Source organism: Pleurodeles waltl, chromosome 4_2 (assembly GCF_031143425.1).
Source record: "Pleurodeles waltl isolate 20211129_DDA chromosome 4_2, aPleWal1.hap1.20221129, whole genome shotgun sequence".
NCBI classification, from domain to species: domain Eukaryota; kingdom Metazoa; phylum Chordata; class Amphibia; order Caudata; family Salamandridae; genus Pleurodeles; species Pleurodeles waltl.
The window spans coordinates 462,039,243-462,063,585 of record NC_090443.1 but is presented as its reverse complement, the minus strand read 5'-3'; the positions used below and the strand labels follow the sequence as shown (position 1 = coordinate 462,063,585).

Below are 24,343 nucleotides of genomic sequence, written 5' to 3'. Positions count from 1 at the left end.
CCAGGAATCTCTTCTGAGGACGGAATTTTGTTTTTAATTTAAATAATCAACACGTTCATAGAGGCATTTGACAGGATCAATGTTAGTTTGTTAAGTTATTCTTTATCAAGTTACATTTTAGTAGAGTAAATTACACCATCTACAACTAACTTTCACACGCATTGATGTAAAAACAACTAACCACTGTTTACAATTTAGGAAATAAAAACTCTAGTTTTGTAACTATGATTATGTCCCAAGATCTTCTATTTTTATTTTAATAAAACATGTACAAAAATCTTGTTTCCCCCATCCTTCTGGATAATTATGCCGTCAACATTCAACAGAGTCGGATGGGAGGAGAAACTCTTAATGCAACGTTCTAGTCCTTAGCAGCATTTTATCCCAAACTCAAATCAAAATCCATGAACTAATGCTGCCACCCCATTAACACATCAGTCTTACGAAGTAGGTCCATAATTCAGTGTACATGAATGTTAAACCTGACAGACTTAGGATGGTATTTTCCCCAATTGTTTGCCTACCTCCTGCATGTTTCTCACCTTGTCTTTCCTGGCTTTAGGACTTTATGAATTTTACCACTGCTAACCAGTGCTAAAGTGCTTGTGCTCTCTCCCCTAAATACGGTAACATTGTCTTATCCCCACTTGGCATATTAAATTTACTTATACGTTCCTAGTAAAGTGTCCTACATGTGCCCAGGGACTGTACGTTAAATGTTACTTGTGGGCCTACAGGACTAATTGTGACACCCACTTAACAAGACATTTTACCATGTCTCAGGCCTGCCATTGCAGCATATTTATGCACAGTTTGACACTGCCACGTCGACCTGGCAAAATAGCCCATTTACCAGCCCAAACCTTCCCTTTTTATACATATAGGTCACCCCTAAGGTAGGCTCTGCACAACCCAGAGGGCAGAGTGCAATATTTTTAAAAGGCAGCACATGTACTTTTAAGTTTTACATCTCCTGGTAGTGAAAAAACCCCAAAGTTGTTTTTCACTACAGCACGGCCTATAACTCTACCATAAGAAAACATTAAGATTACTTTATTAAACCTTATATGTGTGATTCACAATCTAGAAGTGATAAACTTTTCAAATTTGGTGTCTGTGGAATCACAATTTAAAATCATAACTTTTTGTGAAGTCGGATTTTAAATTGCAATTCTGAAAATGCCACTTTTAGAAAATAGTCATTTTCTTACTTTAGCCATTTGGTGCCTGCTGCCTGTCTGTGATCATTTGTTTGGGGTCCTTGACAGCTGGGCGTTGTGTATTTCTCCTAGACACCCACAGACAATGGGAGCTTAGGTGTGACTTGATGAGCCTTGATGGGCCACCCTGGCAGGATGGGACAGAGGAGCTGGCCACAGCCTCACACCTGCATAACCCCCTGTCGTCACTATGGAGGCAGGGCAGGAAGGGCAAGGCATCCGTGCACCTCAAAAGCCTGCCTTTGAAGCTTCCCCCACTTCAAAGGGCCAACTGTGTATAAGTTAGGGGTGGGTGGTGAACTCCGTTCTGCTCACAGAGTTTGCCAAGTTTTCCTGCTCTGTGCTCCGCTTAGAAAATGGAGTTCCGAAAAACACTGCAGAGCGGAGTTTTTTCCTCGCTCGCCAACTTTAAGTTCGCAAGCGTGGAAAATCTTACTCCAAACCACCTGCCAGCGAGATTTCTCAACGCGGGTGGTCAAAGATTGTCACTACCACTCGTGTGGAGAAACTTTCTGTTCGCGTTGAGGAAGCTGCCGCTCAAGTATAAAATCTATTCGAGTGGCAGAAAAGAAGCAGCACCCTCTTGGGCGGCATTTGGTGCCATTCGCGCTGATTTTACAGTGTCGGACAAATACTCGCCACTAAAATTCCGCGTGAACGGCATGACTAAACACACTTCACCACTTCACAGAGCTCCGCGTGCGTGTCAGAGTACACAGAACTCCACAAACTCCGCCCAAGCCTAATATAAGTACTGGACCTCTGACACCACCAACTCAGTACACTTCTAGACCTGTGAGTACTCTGCCAGGAAGAACTGCTGTGCTGTTAAATGACTGTCACTCTGCTAGACTGCTGCTTTACTGGACTCCTGCTTTGCTGTGCTGCCCTGCTGCCTATTGTTCCCCTGCCTGGGTAAGAAGGACTAGGCCTGCATCACTTGAACCCAGAGTTATTCTAAGGTGTAGTCTACTGGCCTCCTGATCAGAAATCTCAAGGACATAGCAGACTTCCAACCTCCCTGTTCCTGTGCCTGGAGTCTGCCATCCTCGAGTCTATCCTGCCAAGTAGTGCCACCCCAGTCTAGGACACAGAGTCTGTCCTGCCAAGTGGTGCCACCCCAGTCCTGGATCGAAGGTGCTTGCTCCATTGGAACCAACACATTCTCTGCTGTGTGGGCAGAATCAACGCATCTCTACCATTGCTTGGGCAGAACTGACGTGTCACCAGTGTTGCATGGAACAGAACCGGTGCATCAACTTCAGAACCAAACTGTTGCACTTTCTGCAATGCATGGTCTCCACATTCCTCCGCTGACCTTCCGCATCCCAGTCTCTGTGCTCTTCGAACTCAACGCATCACCTTGACGTCAATGCAGCTGGAACCCACACTCAAACTCCACCGCATCTCGGCACCGACGCATCGCCACCATTGTATAGGGAACATTGACGCATCTCCTTGACTGCATGGTTCGGGGAAAACGTGGTGCTCCATAACCAAGATTTAAGGTACTTTTGTTCAGCGGGCCCAAATGGGTCCCTGTAGCCGAACCGTGCTCCATTGCAGTCTGCCTGAACGTTTGACCTTGTGTCGGTCCAGTGTGACCAGACATCCCCTCTTGGTGGTTTTTGCTTCTAAGCACTATTCCACAGTGTAATCTTTATAAATTCATAACTGAAGTTGTCATAAGTGGATTTTTTGTCCCTTGGGTCTTGTTTTATTTATTAAATCTTTCTCTATTTTTCTAAACTGGTGTGGATTCTTTTTGTGTGGTGTTTTCACTGTTTTACTGTTTGCAGTGTTGCATAAATATTTTACACACTGCCTGTAAGTTAAGCCTAACTGCTCTGTGCCAAGCTTCCGGAAGTGAGCAAATATTTATTAAGGGTTAGCTAACACTTACCCTGGCTAGGACTGTGGTTGCTGCTTGACTATAATTTGCACCCCAGTCAACCAACAACCCAATTTCTAACAATGGACGAATTAGATGTCATATATATATATATATATATATATATATATATATATATATATATATATATATGTATATATATATATATACATATATATATATATATATATACAATAGTGTAATAGGGGAAGAGCTTTGCATTTTACACAGATTGCATGAGAATCTTGCCCATTGAAATATTGCTGCAGATGGATCGCTAATATGTATATCCTTGTCTAGAGACACTGGCACAAGCAGCTACTATCCCTCTCTTAGGTAGTTTATAATCAGATTTTGGAATCTACTTTTAGAACAATTAGTGCATTTCTTAAATTCTAAAGGGACATTATAGTACCATTTGTTCTCTTCTGTGCCAAATGTGCAGGAATGCTTTACATAGAAATATCTTCTCCAAACATGTTGTTACTTTGAAGAATATTCAGTAAAACCACAGGTAATTGTTCATCCACACACTCAGGCCTCACCCCAGCGATGCATCATCAAACAAGCCCTTCCAGTTCCATATTTTACCTCTTTTGACACGATTTAGCTCCTTTATGTTAGCTTTCACTCTCTTGAACAGTAGTTTTTCATTGTTTTACTTTTTTAGCACCACCTCTCATTTCATATCAATATCTTCTGTCTTTTAATTGATTTTGATATAACACACATGGTAGACAAAACATAACTTTCTCTCTCTCCGCTGTATGCGGTTGATGAACGTTTCACACAAAGCACTGGATCCTGGAACCATTTTCTTTATCTGACGAGCATGTGTTTCCTTGAGGGCACTGTTCATCTGATGACCATTTATTTAGTTGTGGGATGCAGGTTTTACACCAATCTCAAAGGAGCTGGTACCAAGTACAGTATCTGATTCTATAGTGCTTACAGCTTACAGTGCTTTAGTGCTCGACCTGTCCCAGTACAAACCAAAATCCATTTAGAGTGTTCTTCCTCTCCATGCCCTCATTTTCAAGTACCTCTCAAAGGGAAATATTTTAGGTGAGGACTAGGATACCTCCAGTATTGGGTCACCTCCTCCCAAAAGATGAGAGCATCTTGTTGTATGCCTTTGCACAATTTTCCTTTCATAACAGGCACACAAAGCAAAGTAGATAAAATATAAAAATAAAAAGTGCAAATATGTTCTAGGCATCTATTGGACTTGACCCTTTCTGCAGGATCATCCCCACACGTTTTGTCTTCCTCCTCCCTTTTTTGCTGAATGTAATTTTGTTGGCCTTAGGACTCTTTATCACTGCTACCCACTACAAAAGTGCTAATGCTCTCTTCTTAAAACACGATAAGACTGGCTTATACCCAATCAGCAAATTTAATTTGCTTGTAAGTTCCTAGTAAAGTGGTACTACCTGCGCCCAGGGACTGTAAATTAAGTGCTACTAGTGGGCCTGTAGCACTGAAGTATCCACTTAGGAAGCACTTTGAGGATGTCTTAGGCCTGCCATTGCAGCTTGTGTGTGCAATTTAGACTGCTATGTCAACCTAATAAATAAACCTTTTGCCAGGCGCAAACCTTCATTTTTAATTCAGATAAGCCACCCATAGGCTGGCTAGGACAGCACAGAGAGCAGGGAGCAATGTACTCAAACATAGGGAATGTACTTATTGGTTTTAAATGTCCTGGTAGTGAAAACCTCCTATTGTCATTTTTCATTACTGCAAGGCCTGCCTTTCCCAAAGGATAACATTGGAGTTACCTAGTGACATTTTATAAGTGTAATTTCCAAATGGGAACAGGTGGCTTTGGAATTGTAATGAAAATCCTAACTGGTGAAGTTGGATTGTAAATTGCAATTTTGAAAATAGCACTTATGAAAGTTGCCATTTTCCTGACTTAGCCATTTAGTGCCTGCAGCTTTTCTCTTGATCAGATGACTGGGTGTAGTTGAAAGTTGGGCTTTGTTTTCCTCCTACACACCCGGAGACAATACGGACCTTAGGTATGTTTGGATGGGCCATCACTGGCAGGATGGGATGGAAGAGCTGGATCCAAGCCCGTGTACACTTGAGTAGTCTGTGTCCTACCTCCACACAAAGATCTGCACAGTCCCTGTGGTTAATCTGGAGCCAGGGGCAGGAAGGCTGGGCACATGTGCACTTCAAGGACATGCCTCTTCTCCCCACTTTAGAGGCACAACTGGGTATAAATACTGGACCTCAGACACCAACTCTTCAGTACACTTCTAGACCTATGGCTAGTCCGCCAGAAAGAAGGACTGCTGTGCTGAAAGAACTACTACCATGGTGTGCTGACCTGCTGCCTGCTGCCCTCTTGCCTGGGTGAGAAGGACTGGACCTTCATCTGTTGAACCCAGAGTGACTCCAAGGGCTAGTTGGCTGGCTCCCTGATCTGAAGCCTAAGGGACACAAAAGACTTCCAACAACCTTGCATCTGCACCTGCACCTGGACTCTGTCATTTGTGAGTCTACCCTGCCAAGTGGCATCACCTCAGACCTGGACACATATACATGGGCTTAAGATGCTCTGCCAGCCTATGTAAATCCAGCGCTACAGATGCACCTCCTCTGCTGTGTTGCACAACCGCGAGCAGAACTGACACATCTCTGCTGCAGCATGAATTTGACCAGTTGCAAAGACCTGCATTGCCTCTGCAGCCTCCAACGCCTTTGAAACCACTGCTGCATAACCCATCCTCACCGCAGGCCCTCCCAGCTTTCGTCGACAACAGTATTGATGATGACGCTCAACTCCGCATCGCAGCTTCACAGCTCTTGGAAACCGACTCATCCCCCCAACTGTGTAGCTATTTTTCTAACTTGGTGTTGGATCCTTTGTATGTGGTGCTTTCACTTTATTACTGATTGAAGTGTTACACAAATACTTTAACGCATGGCCTCCAAGTTAAGCCTGACTGCTCTATGCAGAGCAACCAGAGGGTTGAACATGGGTTAATTTAGGGCTGGTTTTGCCTCACCCTGACAAGGATTGTGATTGCTGCTTGACCAGTACCTGTAAATGCTTAACCCAATCTCTTACACCATCATTCTCGGACACATGCTTGTACTCTCCTCCAGCCAATTGGACAGCCACCAGTTTCTGGTCCTTGGTGCTGAGGACCTAGTTTTGACATTTTGGCAATTTTTCTTCTTTTGCTCTTATTCAATCTGTATGCAAATTCTGTAGCAGGAAAGAATATTGGCCCTCAAAACTGTTTTTTATAGTTTCTTCAAAAGTACATTTTTCATTACCCATGTGATGATTGTCCTGTTTCTCAAGTTGCTTACACTTCTTTGGGCCTCTGTTGCCCTCCGAAGAATTTGAACCACAGTCAGATCCACCTTTTTCCCTAAGAAACATTTGGATGTCAACACTCTCATGTTTTTAATTAACATTTGGATGCTAACACTCTCTTGTTTTAACATGTCTTAAACAACTATTAATTGTCTGACATTGCTGAGCAGCTGACACTTGTTTAACTGCTTCTCCAGTATCTATCTACAGACATTAAGCATTTTCCAAAGCCTTCTGCCCAAGATGTGGCTGGGTAAGGTTTTGATTTAATCTTCCCTCCTGCACCCTCTAGCAAGCAAGCATCTACAGAAAAGCAGCCTGCTACACAGGTAGATTTGTTTCTCAAAGATTTTTCTCAAACTGCCCTAATAAATATAAGTTTCCAAGTAAAGTATGTCCCCAACTTACAAGCCTGTTCTTTTTTCATTACAACGGAGAGAACAACTAACTAGTAGTAACAATAACAAAAATACAAAGGGCATGTTTTAGAGTTTGTAAAACAGAGTCCTCTATCGTGGCATTTAAATAGCCGTGTATGCACTGCTGTGGCTGCAGTTACTGTGGATTTATAGAGTTTACTGGAGGGCTGGCAGTGAACTCTAAATTTGGCAGGTGGAGTAATGGCAGGGTGGTGAACGTAAAGTTCCCTCCCACCCTGATGGCCTTTACTCCATCTGCCAACCTCTAAATCAGTCCCTCAGATAATTATTGCACACCCAAAATACCAGCTTTAATGGAGGTTTTCTCTTGACCGAGAACCCTTTGAGAATATCCTCAGGTTTGATTGCTTTGTAAGTAGATGCAGCTCAAGTGGTCATTGTGGACCTCAAATGGACAAGAGCAGAAATTCACTGTTACAATACACTGTCGTTATTGACAGATTTTACTTTAAATTGGTGGGTGGATGTCTTTTTACATCAACTACATTGAACACTTCCTAGGCAACTGTAGTTGAGATTGCATTACATGATGTTGAAATATTGTATTCAGTTACAACATCGGTTGTAACTGAATACAATATTCCATTTGCTACCAGTCTCTTTGATTAGAAATGGAAGAGTTAGTTAACACTTTAACATTGTGGTCCATCAAACCTGTACTTGGTTTGTGTTTACCTATTTTTGAATCCTAGTGCAAGACTCTACACGACTATGTGTTGGAATCCCCACATTTTGCCCCAGGACATAGCCATCTTGGAAAAAGGTTTATTGGACAAGAGCTGTAGGTTAGATGTATTGTAAAGCAAGCACTACTTGCTATGAGTACTATTGCTTGCAAGTCATATTTGAAAGGTCCTTCGATGCCTATCTTCATTAGATGCTCTGTTCCAGAGTTGCCAGTTGTATACATGCTTCGGCCTGGGGACAATGCCATTGGCCGTGGCCACAGGCAGCAAGATTGGAAGCAGGTTTTCCATTGACAGCTGCTCTGGCTGTCTGCTCTCCCTATCAGAAAGTGAGATGGGCAGTCAGATAAGACAGTTCTGCATTTCTCTTTCTTGTGGTGTCATTTAATCTGTCTTTGTGCAAAAGAAAGTTTAAGAAGCATGTCTTATTTTGGCAACTCAATGAAAACGACATGATAGTATGGTGTGGCCCAATGCTTGTGGTTTGTATGGGCGCAGAGAAGCGAATTCCCATGCATTTTATATATATGTCCTTGCTTCATATTGATATTGACATCGGACTGCCAACAGCCTGCTTTCCATTTTATGTCTTGTTTTTAGTTGATATCTATATGCGTTTTGCTCTATCTTCTCTTTTAAAAATATTTTTTTGACAATCTGTTTTTTCTGTTTTCTGTAGGGTCCTCCAGGCACGGTCGGTCCCAGAGGCCCCCAGGGCCCTAGTGGCGGCGACGTAAGTGACCATTTCTTATTATTAGATGTATAGTCTTGAATCCCAACCTCTCAGTAAATGCCGAAAATGCTGATCTGGAACTTGCTTGTGCTAACGTAGACTTATAAGTAAATATGTAGAATGAAATTGTTGCTTTATCAGTGTCATCTTCATTATTGTAGGAAACAGCATGTAGCATTAGGGTGACGGCGATCAACTATGAATGTGTGTAGGGGTTTCACTGTTAGTGATACTCAGGAGCTCAATCGCCATTTCAGGCACTGTGCCTGATGGCTTCCGCCCCTGCTGCCGTACAGAAGACAGGCTGTCAAGATCACCGGTGCACTCCTCCAACCCCCCCGCCGGGGCTTACTCTTCATCCACTCCAATTAATTCAGGCTGTTTGGTTGGCCTTGGCTTGGGTCCAGATGCTCCTTCTGGGTCCCGCGGCAGGCGCATGCCTCTGCCGGAACTGACAGCAGATGGCAGGAATTTGTTGGGCGGTGCTCTCTTGGAGGGGAGCGGAGGGGACAGAATAGTGGATTTGAAGGGGATTCCCAGCCAGCACAGGAGGGGATCCATGATAATGCCTCCCCATGCCTCTAGCCTGGGGCTACCTGCAGCTGCACCAGGCAGGCCTCGAGCTGTCTGCTACTCACACTGAGGCATCAACCTGGCACACCTACTAGTTCTTCCCTGGAGCAATATTCAGAGAGCATCCAATATGCAAGGACGAGTTTAGTACAACTCATTACCGAGCAATAATTTGGAGGTGCGAATTTTGAAGCATCCTGCTTAAAAGAACAACCAGTGACAAAGATCATGCGCCTGGCTTTGTCCTTAAACATTTTAATTATAGAGAACACTGTTTGAAACATATGTTTTATGCAGCTACTCCACAGGCAATCTGTAAACATTGCACATTTTAGCAAATGCTCTGTATAGCAGAAATCGGAGCTTTTAACACTGCTCTGTTTGTATTGTGTGCTTAATGCACACGGAGGCACATACAGATCGTAAATACGACACCCTGTGTCTTATGATATGCTTTGTGGAGGATATTGCAACCAAGGGCGTATTAAGAAAATTAAAATACACCCCACTTTGAACCAAAGCTCTTATGGCACAAAGCATGCAAAGCAACTAATCGCGACCCTCCCCAGAAGAGCTTACTTGTCTCTTCCATCAAAACATCTTTCCATTCATCTTTTCATTCTTCCATCCACCCGCTGATAGTCACCATTTCACTTTTACATTCTGTTATCCATTCAGTGCGTCATCGAACATTCAGTCTGTCAACATTCTGTCCCACTGAGACCCATCCATGTCCAGATCCATATATCTTTAAACCTATCCATCAAACATATCCATCCGTTCACTCTGTCACATACCCTTTCACTTATCCATCCCCTTTCATCTATGCATCCACCCTTTCACTCATTCATCCATTCTCCATTTCACTTAACCATCCATCCTTTCGCTCATCCATCCACCCTTTGACCCATCTATCCCCTCATCCATCCATTCACCCTTTCACTCATTCATCTGTCTGTTCACCCTTTTACGCATCCATTCGTCCACCCTTTCACCCAGCCATCCATCTACCCTGCCTTTCACTCATCCATCTATTCTTATACTCATCCATACTTGCATTCATCCTTTCACTCACCCATCTGTCTATCCTTTCACTCAGTCCATCCATCCATCCATCCACATCATACATCTACCATTTCACTCCTGCATCCACCCTTTCACTCATCCATCAATTCTTCCTTCCTTTCACTCATAAATTCCTTCACTCATTCATCCATGCATCAATCCATTCACCTTTTCACTCACACATCCATCCATCCATCATGCATGCATCCAGCCATCCATTTATCTTTCACTCATCTATCCATCCTTTTTCTCACTCATCCATCTAACCATTCAACCTTTCACTCTTCCATCCTTCCACACTTTCATCTAGCCATCCATCCATCTTCACTCCCTTTCATTAATTCATCCATTATTTCACTCATCTCTCCTTAAATCCATCCTTTCACCCTATACATCGGCTCATGTATTTATCCACTCACTCACCACCATCTGTTTAACTTTCACTCCTTATCCATCCTTTCACTCACTCACTCATCCAGCCGTCCTTTCTCTCATCATCCACCCATCCACCCTTTCACAAATCAATCCATCCATTCAAACATTCTTCTTCCCTTTTACTCATCCATTCTTATTACCATCCTTTCACTCGTTCATCCATACAGCTATCCATCCACCCTTTCACTCACCCACATACCATTTCACTCACACTCCATCCATCCATCCATCCACTCACCTTCCCACCCTTAAGCGTTAATTAAGAGCCTTTGCCTACCGAGTTGTGGAAAGAAGAGGCCCATCAACTGCTAAAGTGGATGTTGAAGGCGTCCCTCTTGCAAACACTGCATTATTTTTATTATGTGCGTAGGATAGGTAGACACACAAACAGAATGCAAACAGTGCTATGTTTGTGTTGTGAATGGCACGTATGGAAACACACAGTCTATTAAAAATCACTTTTTGTATCAAGAAAATAGAATAGTCAAATTCGGGAACTTTGCACATAATCACGTGCTTATTACAAATTGGCACACTGGATGAAAACGCTGCAGTATGTATCGTGTGTTTGATGTGAAAAGGCACCCAAATATTCACCATGGGCTGAGGGGGTTTGAACATGACAAATGTTCGTGAAAACATCTTTGATTGTAAAATATTGCCTCTCACGACTTCCTGCAATGTGACAGCTCCCTGTCGTGTTTCTCATTAGGATTCCTTACTGTTGCACATACTAACTTTTAGCCAGACCTAAATAGGCTAGCCGTTACTCTCATACATGTAGCTTCGAAAGAGAATAGTTCTGTTCGTGGGAAACATTCTGAGTGCCAAGGATGGGGCAACAGAGACCCCAGAGCCAATAGTTCCTATCTGTGAACAAATAGTAATTCATCTACTCCTTTTAGTCAACACCCCCATTATATCGCACAGTTGCTCAAACAAAAACGTTTTGAAATTCATATGTGCACTCCCCTTTATACAAAGGGTAAAATATAATTATAAGTCTAAGTAACTCGTCTTCTTATGTGTAAAAACAATTGTATATACCCTACCTGATATACTTAGGCCTAAAACAACTGTTAATTTGTTGTATTAATATAATATTAACAGCCCTTCAGGGCTTAAAATACAGAACATTAAATCAGGTAACTTGGTCATTCACAGTAGAATCGTGTAAATAATTTCAACTAACTACAAACTCATCATTAGTTGAATCCCGACAATAATCGACTGACAGCGCCATCTTATTTTCAGCAAGTTCCATATCTCACACTAAATATGCTTTTTCTACTTTGCCGTAGATCATAAATTCAGTGGCCTCCAAAATTTCGCAAGCCACAAAATTGTTCCACAGCTAATGTGTCTCAGGTCACAAAATGCCAGTTAGGCACAGCCTATTTGAGACATTTCTTCTGTATCTCATTTGTAAAAAGTAAAAAAACAATAATTGAAGAGTGTCTTGACTTTACCGAATGCAAAAAACCCAACTACAGGATTCCATGCCTCTCTCACATATTTGATTTTCTGCAGGGTCATCAAGGGATGCCAGGAGGGACTGGGCAGCCTGGAGCAGTTGGTGACCGGGTTTGTATTTATTTTTATTTAACTTTATGACACTGCTAGTCTGCTAAATACTAGATACAGGTTTAAGACCCCTTTTGCTGAATGAACAACTGGGTAGCAAAAGTTAAACGAAGAGTGATGAGTATTAGTGAATTGGACCAGTGAAGGAATTCGGATTCAAGCCCTATTAGAGTAGACAAGGTTTAGACCCACTGCATAACACTAAGGCATTGAACAAGAGCTTCTACATCTTCACTCATAACTTCATACTGGCATTTAGTCTGATCCTGAGTAAGTATTTACTGCCCTATGCGCCAGATAAATGTCTTACAATGTTTGGTATAATACGTTACACACTCATTTAACCTGAAAGACGCTGACATTTATTTTGAAAACAATCAAGCTATGAAAACTAATAAAAACCCAGCATGTGGAGGCTAGAAGCAGGTAATGTGATGAAGAGGGTGGACAAGTCAGGATAAAAAAGAAGCAACAAGGAAATAGGAGACAACTTTAGGAGAGAGAGTTGGAGAACTGTGGGAGGTGGAGTGAAAATGAGACAGAAGAATGAAAAAGAGAGCCTGGAATTACTGTCGGAAGTGACGGGAAGAGTGGACATAGAGGAAGAAGTGAAAAAAATGGCAGTGAGGGAGACCATTGTTAATGAAGTGGGATATCATGATATTGCAAAGAGAGAGGTGGAATTGGAAGGTATTCGTGCGGTGGAGGGAATTCCAGAGAGGTGACAAGAGTTTGAAACTAATAAAGAAAGTAGACAGAGGGAGAGAGAAATGAGGTGCAAGGAGGGAGAGTCGGGAAGTGGCAAGTAGGTGGATAAAAAGTTGGGGAAAGAGTGGTGAAAGTGATAGGTAGCAGGCTGCGCAGAGGGATTTGTGAGTTAATAAGCTAAGGTGGGGGGTAGTGCAGTCTGAGTGGGTAGAAAGATCTGCTACTCATGATTCAATTACGCCTCCATTAATATGCGTCAGTGCTTCCAATGGTCAAATATTATTGACTTCTGCACCACAGTAGCTGCTCGTGTTTCAAGATGGGACATTTTCTGGAGTGCCTTTCAAGACAGCATTCAACTACTCCCTGTCCTTATTGTTTTTGCCAACAGTAATATAGCTTTTGAGTCTTCTTGCTCCTCTTTTGTATGCTTATTAATTTCTGCTTTCACGCAGGGCGAACTTGGTGAAGCTGGAGACCCAGGATACCCAGGAGAAACAGGACCCCCAGTAAGTATTGCAATATTTAGACTTAAGCGGGTGATTTGTCAGATCAGATCACAGAGTCTCCAAGAGCTGATTCTTCACAAATGAATACAGCACAGTGAAGAACTGATGAGTTAAGGAGGTGCACTATCAAACTGGAGAAAAGGCTTTGATGGGAGCATATATTTAGGGATCATAGCCGCTTCTGTGGGTGTAACCCTGGTTAAATCTCGGAACACGATTTACAGTTCCATGCTGCAGACAAGGGCCTATAACAAGGGAGAAGGCCTTTAACAACCAGTATATCCTGAGGCAGAAGGGCTTTTGGAATAATCAACCCACTGAGGGTAGAATGTTCTGAAGTAAACAAGTAGAAGTAAGAATACAAGTGTTGCTTGAGAGTAATGCCATAGGAAATTGATAGAAGGGTACGGAGGTGGTCTGGTGCCACATTGCTAGATAGAAAGACAGCTTCATCATGTCCTGCCTTTCACCCATAGATATATACTCTTGTCTTTTCTAGGGTACTAAAGGGGATGTTGGAGAGAAAGGAGACACCGGGTTGTCCGGTGCTGGGGGGCCTCCTGGAAAAAGAGGATCGGCTGGTGAAGATGGAGCCAAAGGAAATCTGGTGAGTGAATGGCACTGAGACCATTGGTCAAGGAGAAACACCTGCCAGACTTGATTAAAACAAAGGTTTCCATCAAACAATGGCGAATTTATTCATGGGAATTTTCCACTATTCTAGATGTTTCATAAGAAATAATAATACGCTGTCCTTGCATGTTTCTTTTTGTTTTGCCATCATATGACTGATGAATGGTGGAATATTTAAGCTTTCTCAAAGTACCGTGATATTCAGTTACCAGCATACAGTCTTCACATAACTGAGCCAGAAAGCCAAAGCCATCTTCACAATAAAACTGTAGTAGCTGCAACACAATAAAGTCCAGCAGAATCCCTACTCACCTTGGTTGAAGAGATCGAACAGTTCGGAGAGCTGCAGACTTCGAAGCTAGGGAACCAGGTTTGAATCCCTCCATCAGTCCAACATCCTGTGATTCTGAGCAGATCACTTAAGTTCCTCGTCCCTAAAAAAAAAAAAATGTATCATGGGTCCAGATGAGATTATCAAATAGCGAATTTTTGTGATTCGCAATTTGGTAATTGCAAACACCCATGTAACAATGTGAATTTAACACATTGTGTGGGTCACATTGAGTCGCAAATAGACCTACCTCATTTACATTCATTAGGTAGTTCTGGCTTTGAAACCTATTGGGAATTGTAAAAGTCACAGGGATGGTGGCCTCCTGGGGTCAGCACCACCAGGTCTGCGATTGTTCTTGTTTAAAAAAGAAAACAAAAAGTTTTCTTTTCATTTTTTTTAATAGTCCCATGGACCACTGCCTGTGCTTAAATAATGTTTTTACAAGCATTCTCAAAGTGTAATAGTTTCCTTGGGGACCCCTTCCTATTTGCAAATGGTTACCACCTACTTGACATAGGTGGAGAAATGTGAATGTTTTTCAAGCGCATTTTGGTTGCAATGCATTCACACATACCACCGCAATTCGGTATTAGGAAGGGATGCCCTAACTATGCCCCACCCTAATACCGAATCGCAAAACCAGTTTGCGATTTGGTAATAGGTTACCAAATCCCAAATAGGTCTTTATACTTAAAAAAAAAAAAATTCTGGTCCTTAACGGACTATTTCTACAAATCAGACAATTTGTAACCTTAAAAAAAGCTTTGCACATCTGGCACATAATCTCTTTCTCATGTAAAGCACTGTTATGCCCTCGGGCCAAGTTTACTCTTTAATATAACTGCAAACATAACATACATAAGCAATCTGCACCCACAGATGAGCATGATGAACCCCAGCTAACCATGGATTCTGATGTAATAGTGTGTAGTCTACCTATGGTTGTCCACAGTGCAACAAACGCAATAATCTTAGGGTTAGAAATTCCGACATTAGAAATATCAATGTTCTAATTGTGATTCTCTATGAATCACAACTTGGAAATCTGTGCTCCTTATGTATGAAACTCTTTTCAGTTTCATTAGTGATTCCTAGTAGATTGCTGATAGGCCTACCTCATGCATTTTAATGAGGCAGGTCGCAATTTGCAACCCATTAGGAATAAGGGATGTTGACCTGCTGGGCTCAGTAGACCACCTTGTCTGTGATTGTTTTTTTAATAAAGCAATCTTTTTTTTAAATGCAGCACTTTTTCCTTAATGGAAAACAGGATGCATTTAAAAAGAAAAATGAAACTTTGTAGTTTCATTCTTTAAGAGTAGGCAGTGGTAAAAATATTTACATTCTCAAAAGGAAAGGTGTCCCTAGAGACCCTTTTCCCTTTGCGAATGGGTTACCACAAGAATCATGCTACTCATGGTTAGTTTGAAATTGGTGTTCAAGTATTACTGTTTTGCGACTGGAAATTCAGTTGTGAACCAGTAATACATACTATACTGAATTAATGTCGTTGTAAAAGCATGAGTGGTAAGGGCTTATGCATTGTACTGGTGGTAAATACACCGGTGTGGTAAAGGCTATCGGCGTTGTTAGAGGAAATGGAAAGATCCTTCCATTTCCTCTAACGACCTGCGGTGCACCTCAGGAGAGCTGGCTCATTGCTGTGGTGAGTGAGGTGAGGAGGGAACAGTTGTATGGTGGAGGGTATGATTTTATGGTGGGGTGGGGGCGGTTTTGGGACAGGGGTACGGTGTTAGGGCCGGGGGTATGGTTTTAGAAAGAGGTGGGGGGAGTTGGGTTTTAGGGTGGGGGTACCGATTTAGGGCTTGGGTTGGGCAGCAGGAGTACAGTTTTAGGGCTTGGGGAGGGCCGGGGTTGAGTTTTAGGGAAGGGAGGGTACGGTTTTAGGGCTTGGGGCCGGTGCAGTTTTTGGGTAGGGGTATGGTTTTAGGGTTGGGGTGGGGGTACAGTTTTTGAGCGGGTACAGTTTTAGGGTAGGACAGGGGTACGGTTTAAGGGCAGGGCAGGGTTTTAGGGCAGGGGTACAGATTTAGGGCTTGGGGCAGGGTGAGAGGTACAGTTTTAGTCCTTGAGGACGGTGTGGGAGTTGGGTTTTAGGGCAGGAAAGGTACGTTAGGGCTTGGGGCAGGGATACAGTTTTAGGGTGCGTTACGATTTTAAGGTTGGGCGGGGGTACAGTTTTAGGATGGGCAGGGGTACGGTTTTATGTTGGGCACGGTTTAGGGCTCAGGACAGGTGATGGGTATTTTTTAGAAGGGCTGAAGGCTGGGGGCTGGCACTGGGCGGTGTCCTGTTTTAAGGCTCAGGGTAGGGTTCGATTTCTTTTAGAAGGGCTGGGGGCTAGGGGAGGATAACGCTGCGGTCCAATTTTAGGGCTCAGGGCAGGGGTCAGTATTTTTTAGAAGGGCTGTGAGCAGAGGGGTCGCGCTGGGGTCCTGTTTTAGGGCCATGCACAGGGGTCAGGTATTTTATAGAAGGGCTGGGGGTCTTGGGATCATGCCGGAGGACCACTTTTAGGACTCAGGGAAAATATTTACCATGCATATGCCTTTGATTCAAGTTTTTACAACAAAATTTGTTGTAAAGGCATTCTTGGTAAAGGCATATTCGTTGTAAAGGCATGCGTGGTAAAGGTTATACGGTGTAATGGCATTCACACTGTAACACACTTGTGGTTATGGCATGTGTTGCAATGGACTGCATTGTTCCATCATACAACCCAATGTTCATGCATCGTCTTCCTCCTTCTAGAGCCAGGTCAACCCTACTCCTTCAGTGATGTGCCATGCACTAGAAACAGCTGTTCTTGACAGAAAAGAGAAGTTAAACACACTATTTTGTGCCATTGGTTCCAAGTGTTCACTACTAGTGACCAGAGATAGGGCTGACCATATAGCAACAGATTCTTTCTAAAATAATATTTATGTAGCTGTCAGATTCTCCTTGACCTTCATTTATTATTCCAATAACAGCAGAAATGCTACTGAACTAAATATATAAAGGGTGTAAGCTTTCATGAGACAAAATTGTAAATGACATCATAGTTTGGAATTTTCAAGACAGCTTGCGCTCTAAATTGAATTCATATGCAGCTGTGCTTTAATAGTTGCACTGTGTGTTGCATTGCCAATATATTGATAGTTTAATTTTAAATTGCCGTCTTTTCTTTTAAAAGCATGACAGAAATGTCCAAACCCTCCTCAGTCCAATCTGCAAATGAATGGTACTCAGGGTGCTGGGTTTTACTGATAATTCCAAGCACTCTGAATTACCTGTCCTGAGACATGGAATGAAGGAAGGCACTCCTAAGGGGCTGTAGGAGGCTGGACTGGCTTGTAGTGAGTACCTAGGGGTACTTGCACCTTGCACCAGGCCCAGTTATCCCTTATTAGTGTATAGGGTGTCTAGCAGCATAGGCTGATAGATAATGGTAGCTTAGCAGAGCAGCTTAGGCTGAACTCGGAGACGAGTGAAGCTCCTACAGTACCACTTAGTGTCATATGCACAATATCATAAGAAAACACAATACACAGATATACTAAAAATAAAGGTACTTTATTTTTATGACAATATGCCAAAAGTATCTCAGTGAGTACCCTCAGTATGAGGATAGCAAATATACACAAGATATATGTACACAATACCAAAATATGCAGTAATAGTATGAGAAAACAGTGCAAACAATGTATAGTTACAATAGGATGCAATGAAGACACATAGGGATAGGGGCAACACAAACCATATACTCCAAAAGTGGAATGCGAACCACGAATGGACCCCAAACCTATGTGACCTTGTAGAGGGTCGCTGGGACTATTAGAAAATAGTAAGGGTTAGAAAAATAGCCCACCCCAAGACCCTGAAAAGTGAGTGCAAAGTGCACTAAAGTTCCCCAAAGGACATAGAAGTCGTGATAGGGGAATTCTGCAGGAAAGACACAAACCAACAATGCAACAATGATGGATTTCCAGTCGAGGGTACCTGTGGAACAAGGGGACCAAGTCCAAAAGTCACAAGCAAGTCGGAGATGGGCAGATGCCCAGGAAATGCCAGCTGTGGGTGCAAAGGAGCTGCTACTGGACAGTAGAAGCGTAGGTTTCTGCAAGAACGACAAGGGCTAGAGACTTTCCCTTTGGAGGACGGATCCCTCACGCCGTGGAGAGTCGTGCAAAAGTGTTTTCCCGCCGAAAGACCGCCAACAAGCCTTTCTAGCTGCAAATCGTGCGGTAAGGGTTTTTGGATGCTGCTGTGGCCCAGGAGGGACCAGGATGTCGCAAATTGCGTCAGGGGACAGAGGAGACGTCGAGCAAGACAAGGAGCCCTCTCAGCAGCAGGCAGCACCCGGAGAAGTGCCAGAAACAGGCACTACGAGGATACGTGAAACGGTGCTCACTCGAAGTCGCTCAAAGGAGTCCCACGTCGCCGGAGAACAACTTAGGAGGTTGTGCAATGCAGGTTAGAGTGCCGTGGACCCAGGCTGGACTGTGCACAAAGGATTTCCGCCGGAAGTGCACGGAGGCCGGAGTAGCTGCAAAAGTCTCGGTTTCCAACAATGCAGTCTGGCGTGGGGAGGCAAGGACTTACCTCCACCAAACTTGGACTGAAGAGTCACTGGACTGTGGAAGTCACTTGGACAGAGTTGCTGGATTCAAGGGACCTCGCTCGTTGTGCTGAGAGGAGACCCAAGGTACCGGTGATGCAGTTCTTTGGTGCCTGCGGTTGCAGGGGGACGATTCCGTCGACCCACGGGAGATTTCTTCGGAGCTTCTAGTGCAGAGAGGAGACAGACTACCCCCACAGCATGCACCACCAGGAAAACAGTCGAGAAGGCGGCAGGATTAGCGTTACAGAGTTGCAGTAGTCGTCTTTGCTAGTATGTTGCAGTTTTGCAGGCTTCCAGCGCGGTCAGCAGTCGATTCCTTGGCAGAAGGTGAAGAGAGAGATGCAGAGGAACTCGGATGAGCTCTTGCATTCGTTATCTAAGGAATCCCAAGAGACAGAGACCCTAAATAGCCAGAAAAGAGGGTTTGGCTACCTAGGAGAGAGGATAGGCTAGCAACACCTGAAAGAGCCTATCAGGAGGAGTCTCTGACGTCACCTGATGGCACTGGCCACTCAGAGCAGTCCAGTGTGCCAGCAGCACCTCTGTTTCCAAGATGGCAGAGGTCTGGAGCACACTGGAGGAGCTCTGGGCACCTCCCAGGGGAGGTACAGGTCAGGGGAGTGGTCACTCCCCTTTCCTTTGTCCAGTTTCGCGCCAGAGCAGGGCTAAGGGGTCCCTGAACCGGTGTAGACTGGCTTATGCAGAAATGGGCACCATGTGTGCCCGTGAAAGCATTTCCAGAGGCTGGGGGAGGCTACTCCTCCCCTGCCTTCACACCATTTTCCAAAGGGAGAGGGTGTAACACCCTCTCTCAGAGGAAGTCCTTTGTTCTGCCATCCTGGGCCAGGCCTGGCTGGACCCCAGGAGGACAGATGCCTGTCTGAGGGGTTGGCAGCAGCTGCAGTGAAACCCCGGGAAAGGCAGTTTGGCAGTACCAGGGTCTGTGCTACAGACCACTGGGATCATGGGATTGTGCCAACTATGCCAGGATGGTATAGAGGGGGCAATTCCATGATCATAGACATATTACATGGCCATATTCGGAGTTACCATTGTGAAGCTACATATAGGTAGTGACCTATATGTAGTGCACGCGTGTAATGGTGTCCCCGCACTCACAAAGTCCGTGGAATTGGCCCTGAACAATGTGGGGGCACCTTGGCTAGTGCCAGGGTGCCCTCACACTAAGTAACTTAGCACCCAACCTTTACCAGGTAAAGGTTAGACATATAGGTGACTTATAAGTTACTTAAGTGCAGTGTAAAATGGCTGTGAAATAACGTGGACGTTATTTCACTCAGGCTGCAGTGGCAGGCCTGTGTAAGAATTGTCAGAGCTCCCTATGGGTGGCAAAAGAAATGCTGCAGCCCATAGGGATCTCCTGGAACCCCAATACCCTGGGTACCTCAGTACCATATACTAGGGAATTATAAGGGTGTTCCAGTAAGCCAATGTAAATTGGTAAAATTGGTCACTAGCCTGTTAGTGACAATTTGAAAGAAATGAGAGAGCATAACCACTGAGGTTCTGATTAGCAGAGCCTCAGTGAGACAGTTAGTCATAACACAGGTAACACATTCAGGCACACTTATGAGCACTGGGGCCCTGACTAGCAGGGTCCCAGTGACACATACAACTAAAACAACATATATACAGTGAAAAATGGGGTAACATGCCAGGCAAGATGGTACTTTCCTACAGGGGCACTTCCACTGTAGGATATTACATCAATCCTTCCAAGGGCACCATGTAGGAGAAAAGAGACTGAGTCCCTCATTATGACTTTGGCGGTCTTCCTTGAAGAAGACTGCCAGTGCTGGCGGTCTTCCGCCCACCATATTATGGGTACTGCTGGATTTCCGACACATTTTTTGGCGGAAATCCAGCAGTAGTCATGCTGGCGGGCAGAGGCACTGGGGCGTTTCTGCCACCGGCTCCACCCTGCCGGAAGGACACTGCCTGCCATATTATGTGCAATAATATGGCCTGCCAGTGTCCTGATGGTGGGGTGCTACAGGAGGTGAAAGCGCACATTCCCATTCCCTGCCAGATGACCTCCTCCATGGACCAGGTAAGTTGATCATCCGACAGGGGAGGGGGCGTTTGGGTGTGCGTGTGTGAGTATGTGTTGTGTGCATATGTGAATGAATGTGTGTATGCGTATCTGAAAGTAGAAGTGAGTGTGTGTGTGCATGTAAGTGTGTATGTGTGTGTGTATGAGTAATGTGGTGAATGTGTGTTTGTGTGTGAGTATGCATGTTTGGATGGGTGTGAGTATGCATGTTTGGTTGGGTGTGAGTATGTGTGCTTAAGTGCGTGTATGTGTGCTGAGGTGAATACGAGTATGGATGCGTGAGAGTGAATGCATGTATGTAAGTGTATATGAATGAGTGTATGCATGGTGCATGTGGGTGTCTGTGTGCGTGTACATGTACGCAGGGAGGGGGGCGCTGTGCCTGGAGGTGGGGCGCTGTGCCTGGAAGGGGGTGGCGCATTTTAGTGCTTCGCTGGGGGCGTCACCTACCAGTGACAGGGAAGAGATTCCCTGTCACTGCTAATCTTTCTGCCAGGGTTTTTCTGGCGGTGCTACTGCAGCAGAAACCCTGGTGGAAAGGCAGCACCTAATACCGCCGGCGGTGTTCTGTGGACCGCCGGGTCGGAGATGCTCATCTCCGGCCCAGCACATCCGACTGCCATGGCAGTATGAGTGGGGATGTGGCAGGGTGGCAGAGGCTAACCCGCCACATTCATAATGTGGCGGTCTTGGCTTCTGACCACCAGGGTCATAATGACCACCTGAGTCTCCTCTTGTGGAATGTGACATCTACTCTCAGTCGGAGACAGCAGTCCTCACAGACGACTCAAGAGAATGCCCAGCAGTGATTAGGAATATTTATGTATTTACAGGTATTAGTACTGGGTATTTGGCATGGAACTTCTGTGAAACTGAAACTCCACATTAGAGGAAACATTAGAGGAAACCTATCATATGCTTGTACATAGGTACTGACACACAATATAGCCATCAATAACCTATGGACAATTATTTAATAATTTCTCGCCAGTTCTTATCTTAGAAGATGAAATCAAAATTAGAGAACTCACTCAACAATAATATAGATGAACTCTGAAACCTATCATGATGCGCTGTGCTGGGTCAGCTCATAAGGAAGCACTTATCTTTATGCTCCTGCATGGTGTAAAATGAATTCATTTTACTCTATTGGACACATTTACAAACCCCTAGCTCCACCTGAGCATCACATTTTATGACACTCCGGTGGTGCTGTGCACTGTGCCATATTTACAAGGTGGCAATAAGCCACTTTTTGTGGCTTAATTCTGCCTTGTAAATATGGGCCCCTCCAACGCAGTTTTCTGTGACAGAGAGACATGCAATGGGCGTTGCTGTGGGTGTTCCACTGCAACACCCATGGCTTTTGATGCAAGGAAGTGTAAATCTGACACAGCTCCAAAAACTAACCCCAACCCATGTGTGGTATTACTATGGCACAGTGAAGAGAAATACTTTTATTTCTACTCGTTTTTGCTTTTTCCATGTGTTCTGCATTCAGCGGCTCACATAAAAAGAGCAAAACGCCATGAATGATTGTTTATGTGCAGGAAGGTGTCCCTTCCTGCACATAGACAATCATTCAATAATGACAATTTGATACTTCTATGTGTGCTGCATTCTGCTGCACACATAGAAGTTCCAAATCAACATTGTAGATTTTTTATGTGCAGGAAGGGACACCTTCCTGCACATAAACAATCATTCAATAATGCCGGTTTGCTACTTCTATGTGTGCTGCACTTAGAAGTGCCAAATCACCATTGCAGATTGTTTATGTGCATGAAGGGACACCTTTCTGAACATAAACAATCATTCCCTTCAACGCAGACACCCATGCAGTTTCGGCAAGGATGCCTGTGTGGGCGCTAGGCAGCTAAATTCAGCACTAGGGGAAGGACAGGGGCGCGCCGTATTATTGTAAATATGGCGCATCCCTGTGTTTCAGAAATGACGCAGCGCAGCACTGCCAATTTTGGCACAGCACCATGCTGAGCCAGTTCCTTGTAAATCTGGCCCTATATTTCACCGAGTTAGTGCATTATTTTAGATGGCACAACTCAGAAACAAATCAAGACAAACCCTACTCACGGTTTCTAAGATTTACAGTCTAAAACTCGAGCCCTAACTGGCAGAAATATTGGTTATATGAATTAATCGGACACACAGCAGGTGCACAAAAACAAGTGCTTAGCCTTGCAATGAGCCAGGGCAGCCCATAATGATATGGCACCAGGTGTTATTAATCCTGAGCACTGCACAAAGGCATTCATGTGCATGAAATTAACAAACAAAATTCTGGAAAACATTTTGTTTGATCAGTTTTTTTTTTAATAAGAAGTTTTCCTTACAAGTAAATATGAGTGTCCGGATCCATCCTTCCACTTCAGATGGTTTTGTATGTGCTGAATGACACCCGACACACTTCCAAGGTGGCTGTGAAAATTCTAAAGTCAAGAATTCAACCTTTTGGTGTCAAAAACTAGATCATTTAAGTGAACAAGTATAGACATCGTACATGTACTATTTACTGTCACCATTTTAGGCTGGTTTGGCAATGAAGGCTGGACTGGGAAAAAAGATGAAGTGGTGCCTAACGTGACTTCGTTTGGTTTTTCTTCAGGGTGTCATTGGCTTTCCGGGGGACCATGGAGCATCAGGAGAAGCTGGCCAACCGGTGAGTGATATCACATTCTACAAGACCTGGTCGATGTGGTCTGTAAGGGAGAAATCTCGATACCTAAATGTTTTTAAAACGTCACCCAAAGTACCTCCCCATCAATAACTCAGTTGATGAACTCTTATTGACTTCACATGGCCAAAAATTCAAAATGGCACTGTTCATGCTGTCATAATGCCTTCTCCCCATTCAGCTTGGCCTGTTACCCCACGGGTAGCTTGTTAAATGCATCAGCTGTTCCTGATTTCCATAAGATAATTAATCACACGAATGACAAGTAATTACCATATGAAGATTTATATGCTATGTTGAGTAAATAAGTGATAAATCATTGGTTAAGCAAATTAGTAGCAGGATAACCGAGAAAGGGGCATGTTTTGGCTTGTTTGCACAAGATCTGGTGCAGTAACATGACCTTTACTTTTCCTGAGTCTTACCTAAATTATGGTAAACTTGCCTAACTAATGCCTTTGTTTATTAGGAAGAGAGAAACATGATGCTCATGATTAGGCACATAGCCAGGAATATATGTTTTGGGGGGCCTTCCACTAGTTATGACGGCAGCACAAAAGAAGTTGAGGGTGTCAGGTGCAGTGTTGATTGTAGTCACTGGGCAGAATCCTTCCACCAGCAGGAATATCCTAACAGCATGTTGAAATGTGTTTTTAGATTTTTAAAGCACACAATTAATTTGTTGTTGTATGTTTTTTGATTATGGTGTACTTTCCCTTAAACATTGTTTGAAAAGTGTGGCAAATGTCGAGTTATAATGCAGATCGATCAACTTTAACTGTAATTTAAAAATACATTTTCAATG

General features: G+C 43.8%; 1 protein-coding gene across 2 annotated transcripts in view; it reads left to right on the top strand.

Annotated features, from left to right (window-relative positions):
- The window catches only part of COL5A3 (collagen type V alpha 3 chain), a 546,803-nt gene that overhangs the window by 435,513 nt on the left and 86,947 nt on the right, over window positions 1-24,343 (top strand). For both annotated transcript variants that reach the window (XM_069231786.1, XM_069231785.1), the window contains 5 exons: window positions 8,254-8,307; window positions 11,911-11,964; window positions 13,128-13,181; window positions 13,681-13,788; window positions 23,470-23,523. In XM_069231786.1, the coding sequence (XP_069087887.1) occupies window positions 8,254-8,307; window positions 11,911-11,964; window positions 13,128-13,181; window positions 13,681-13,788; window positions 23,470-23,523 (324 nt within the window). The remainder of the gene's footprint in view (window positions 1-8,253; window positions 8,308-11,910; window positions 11,965-13,127; window positions 13,182-13,680; window positions 13,789-23,469; window positions 23,524-24,343) is intronic.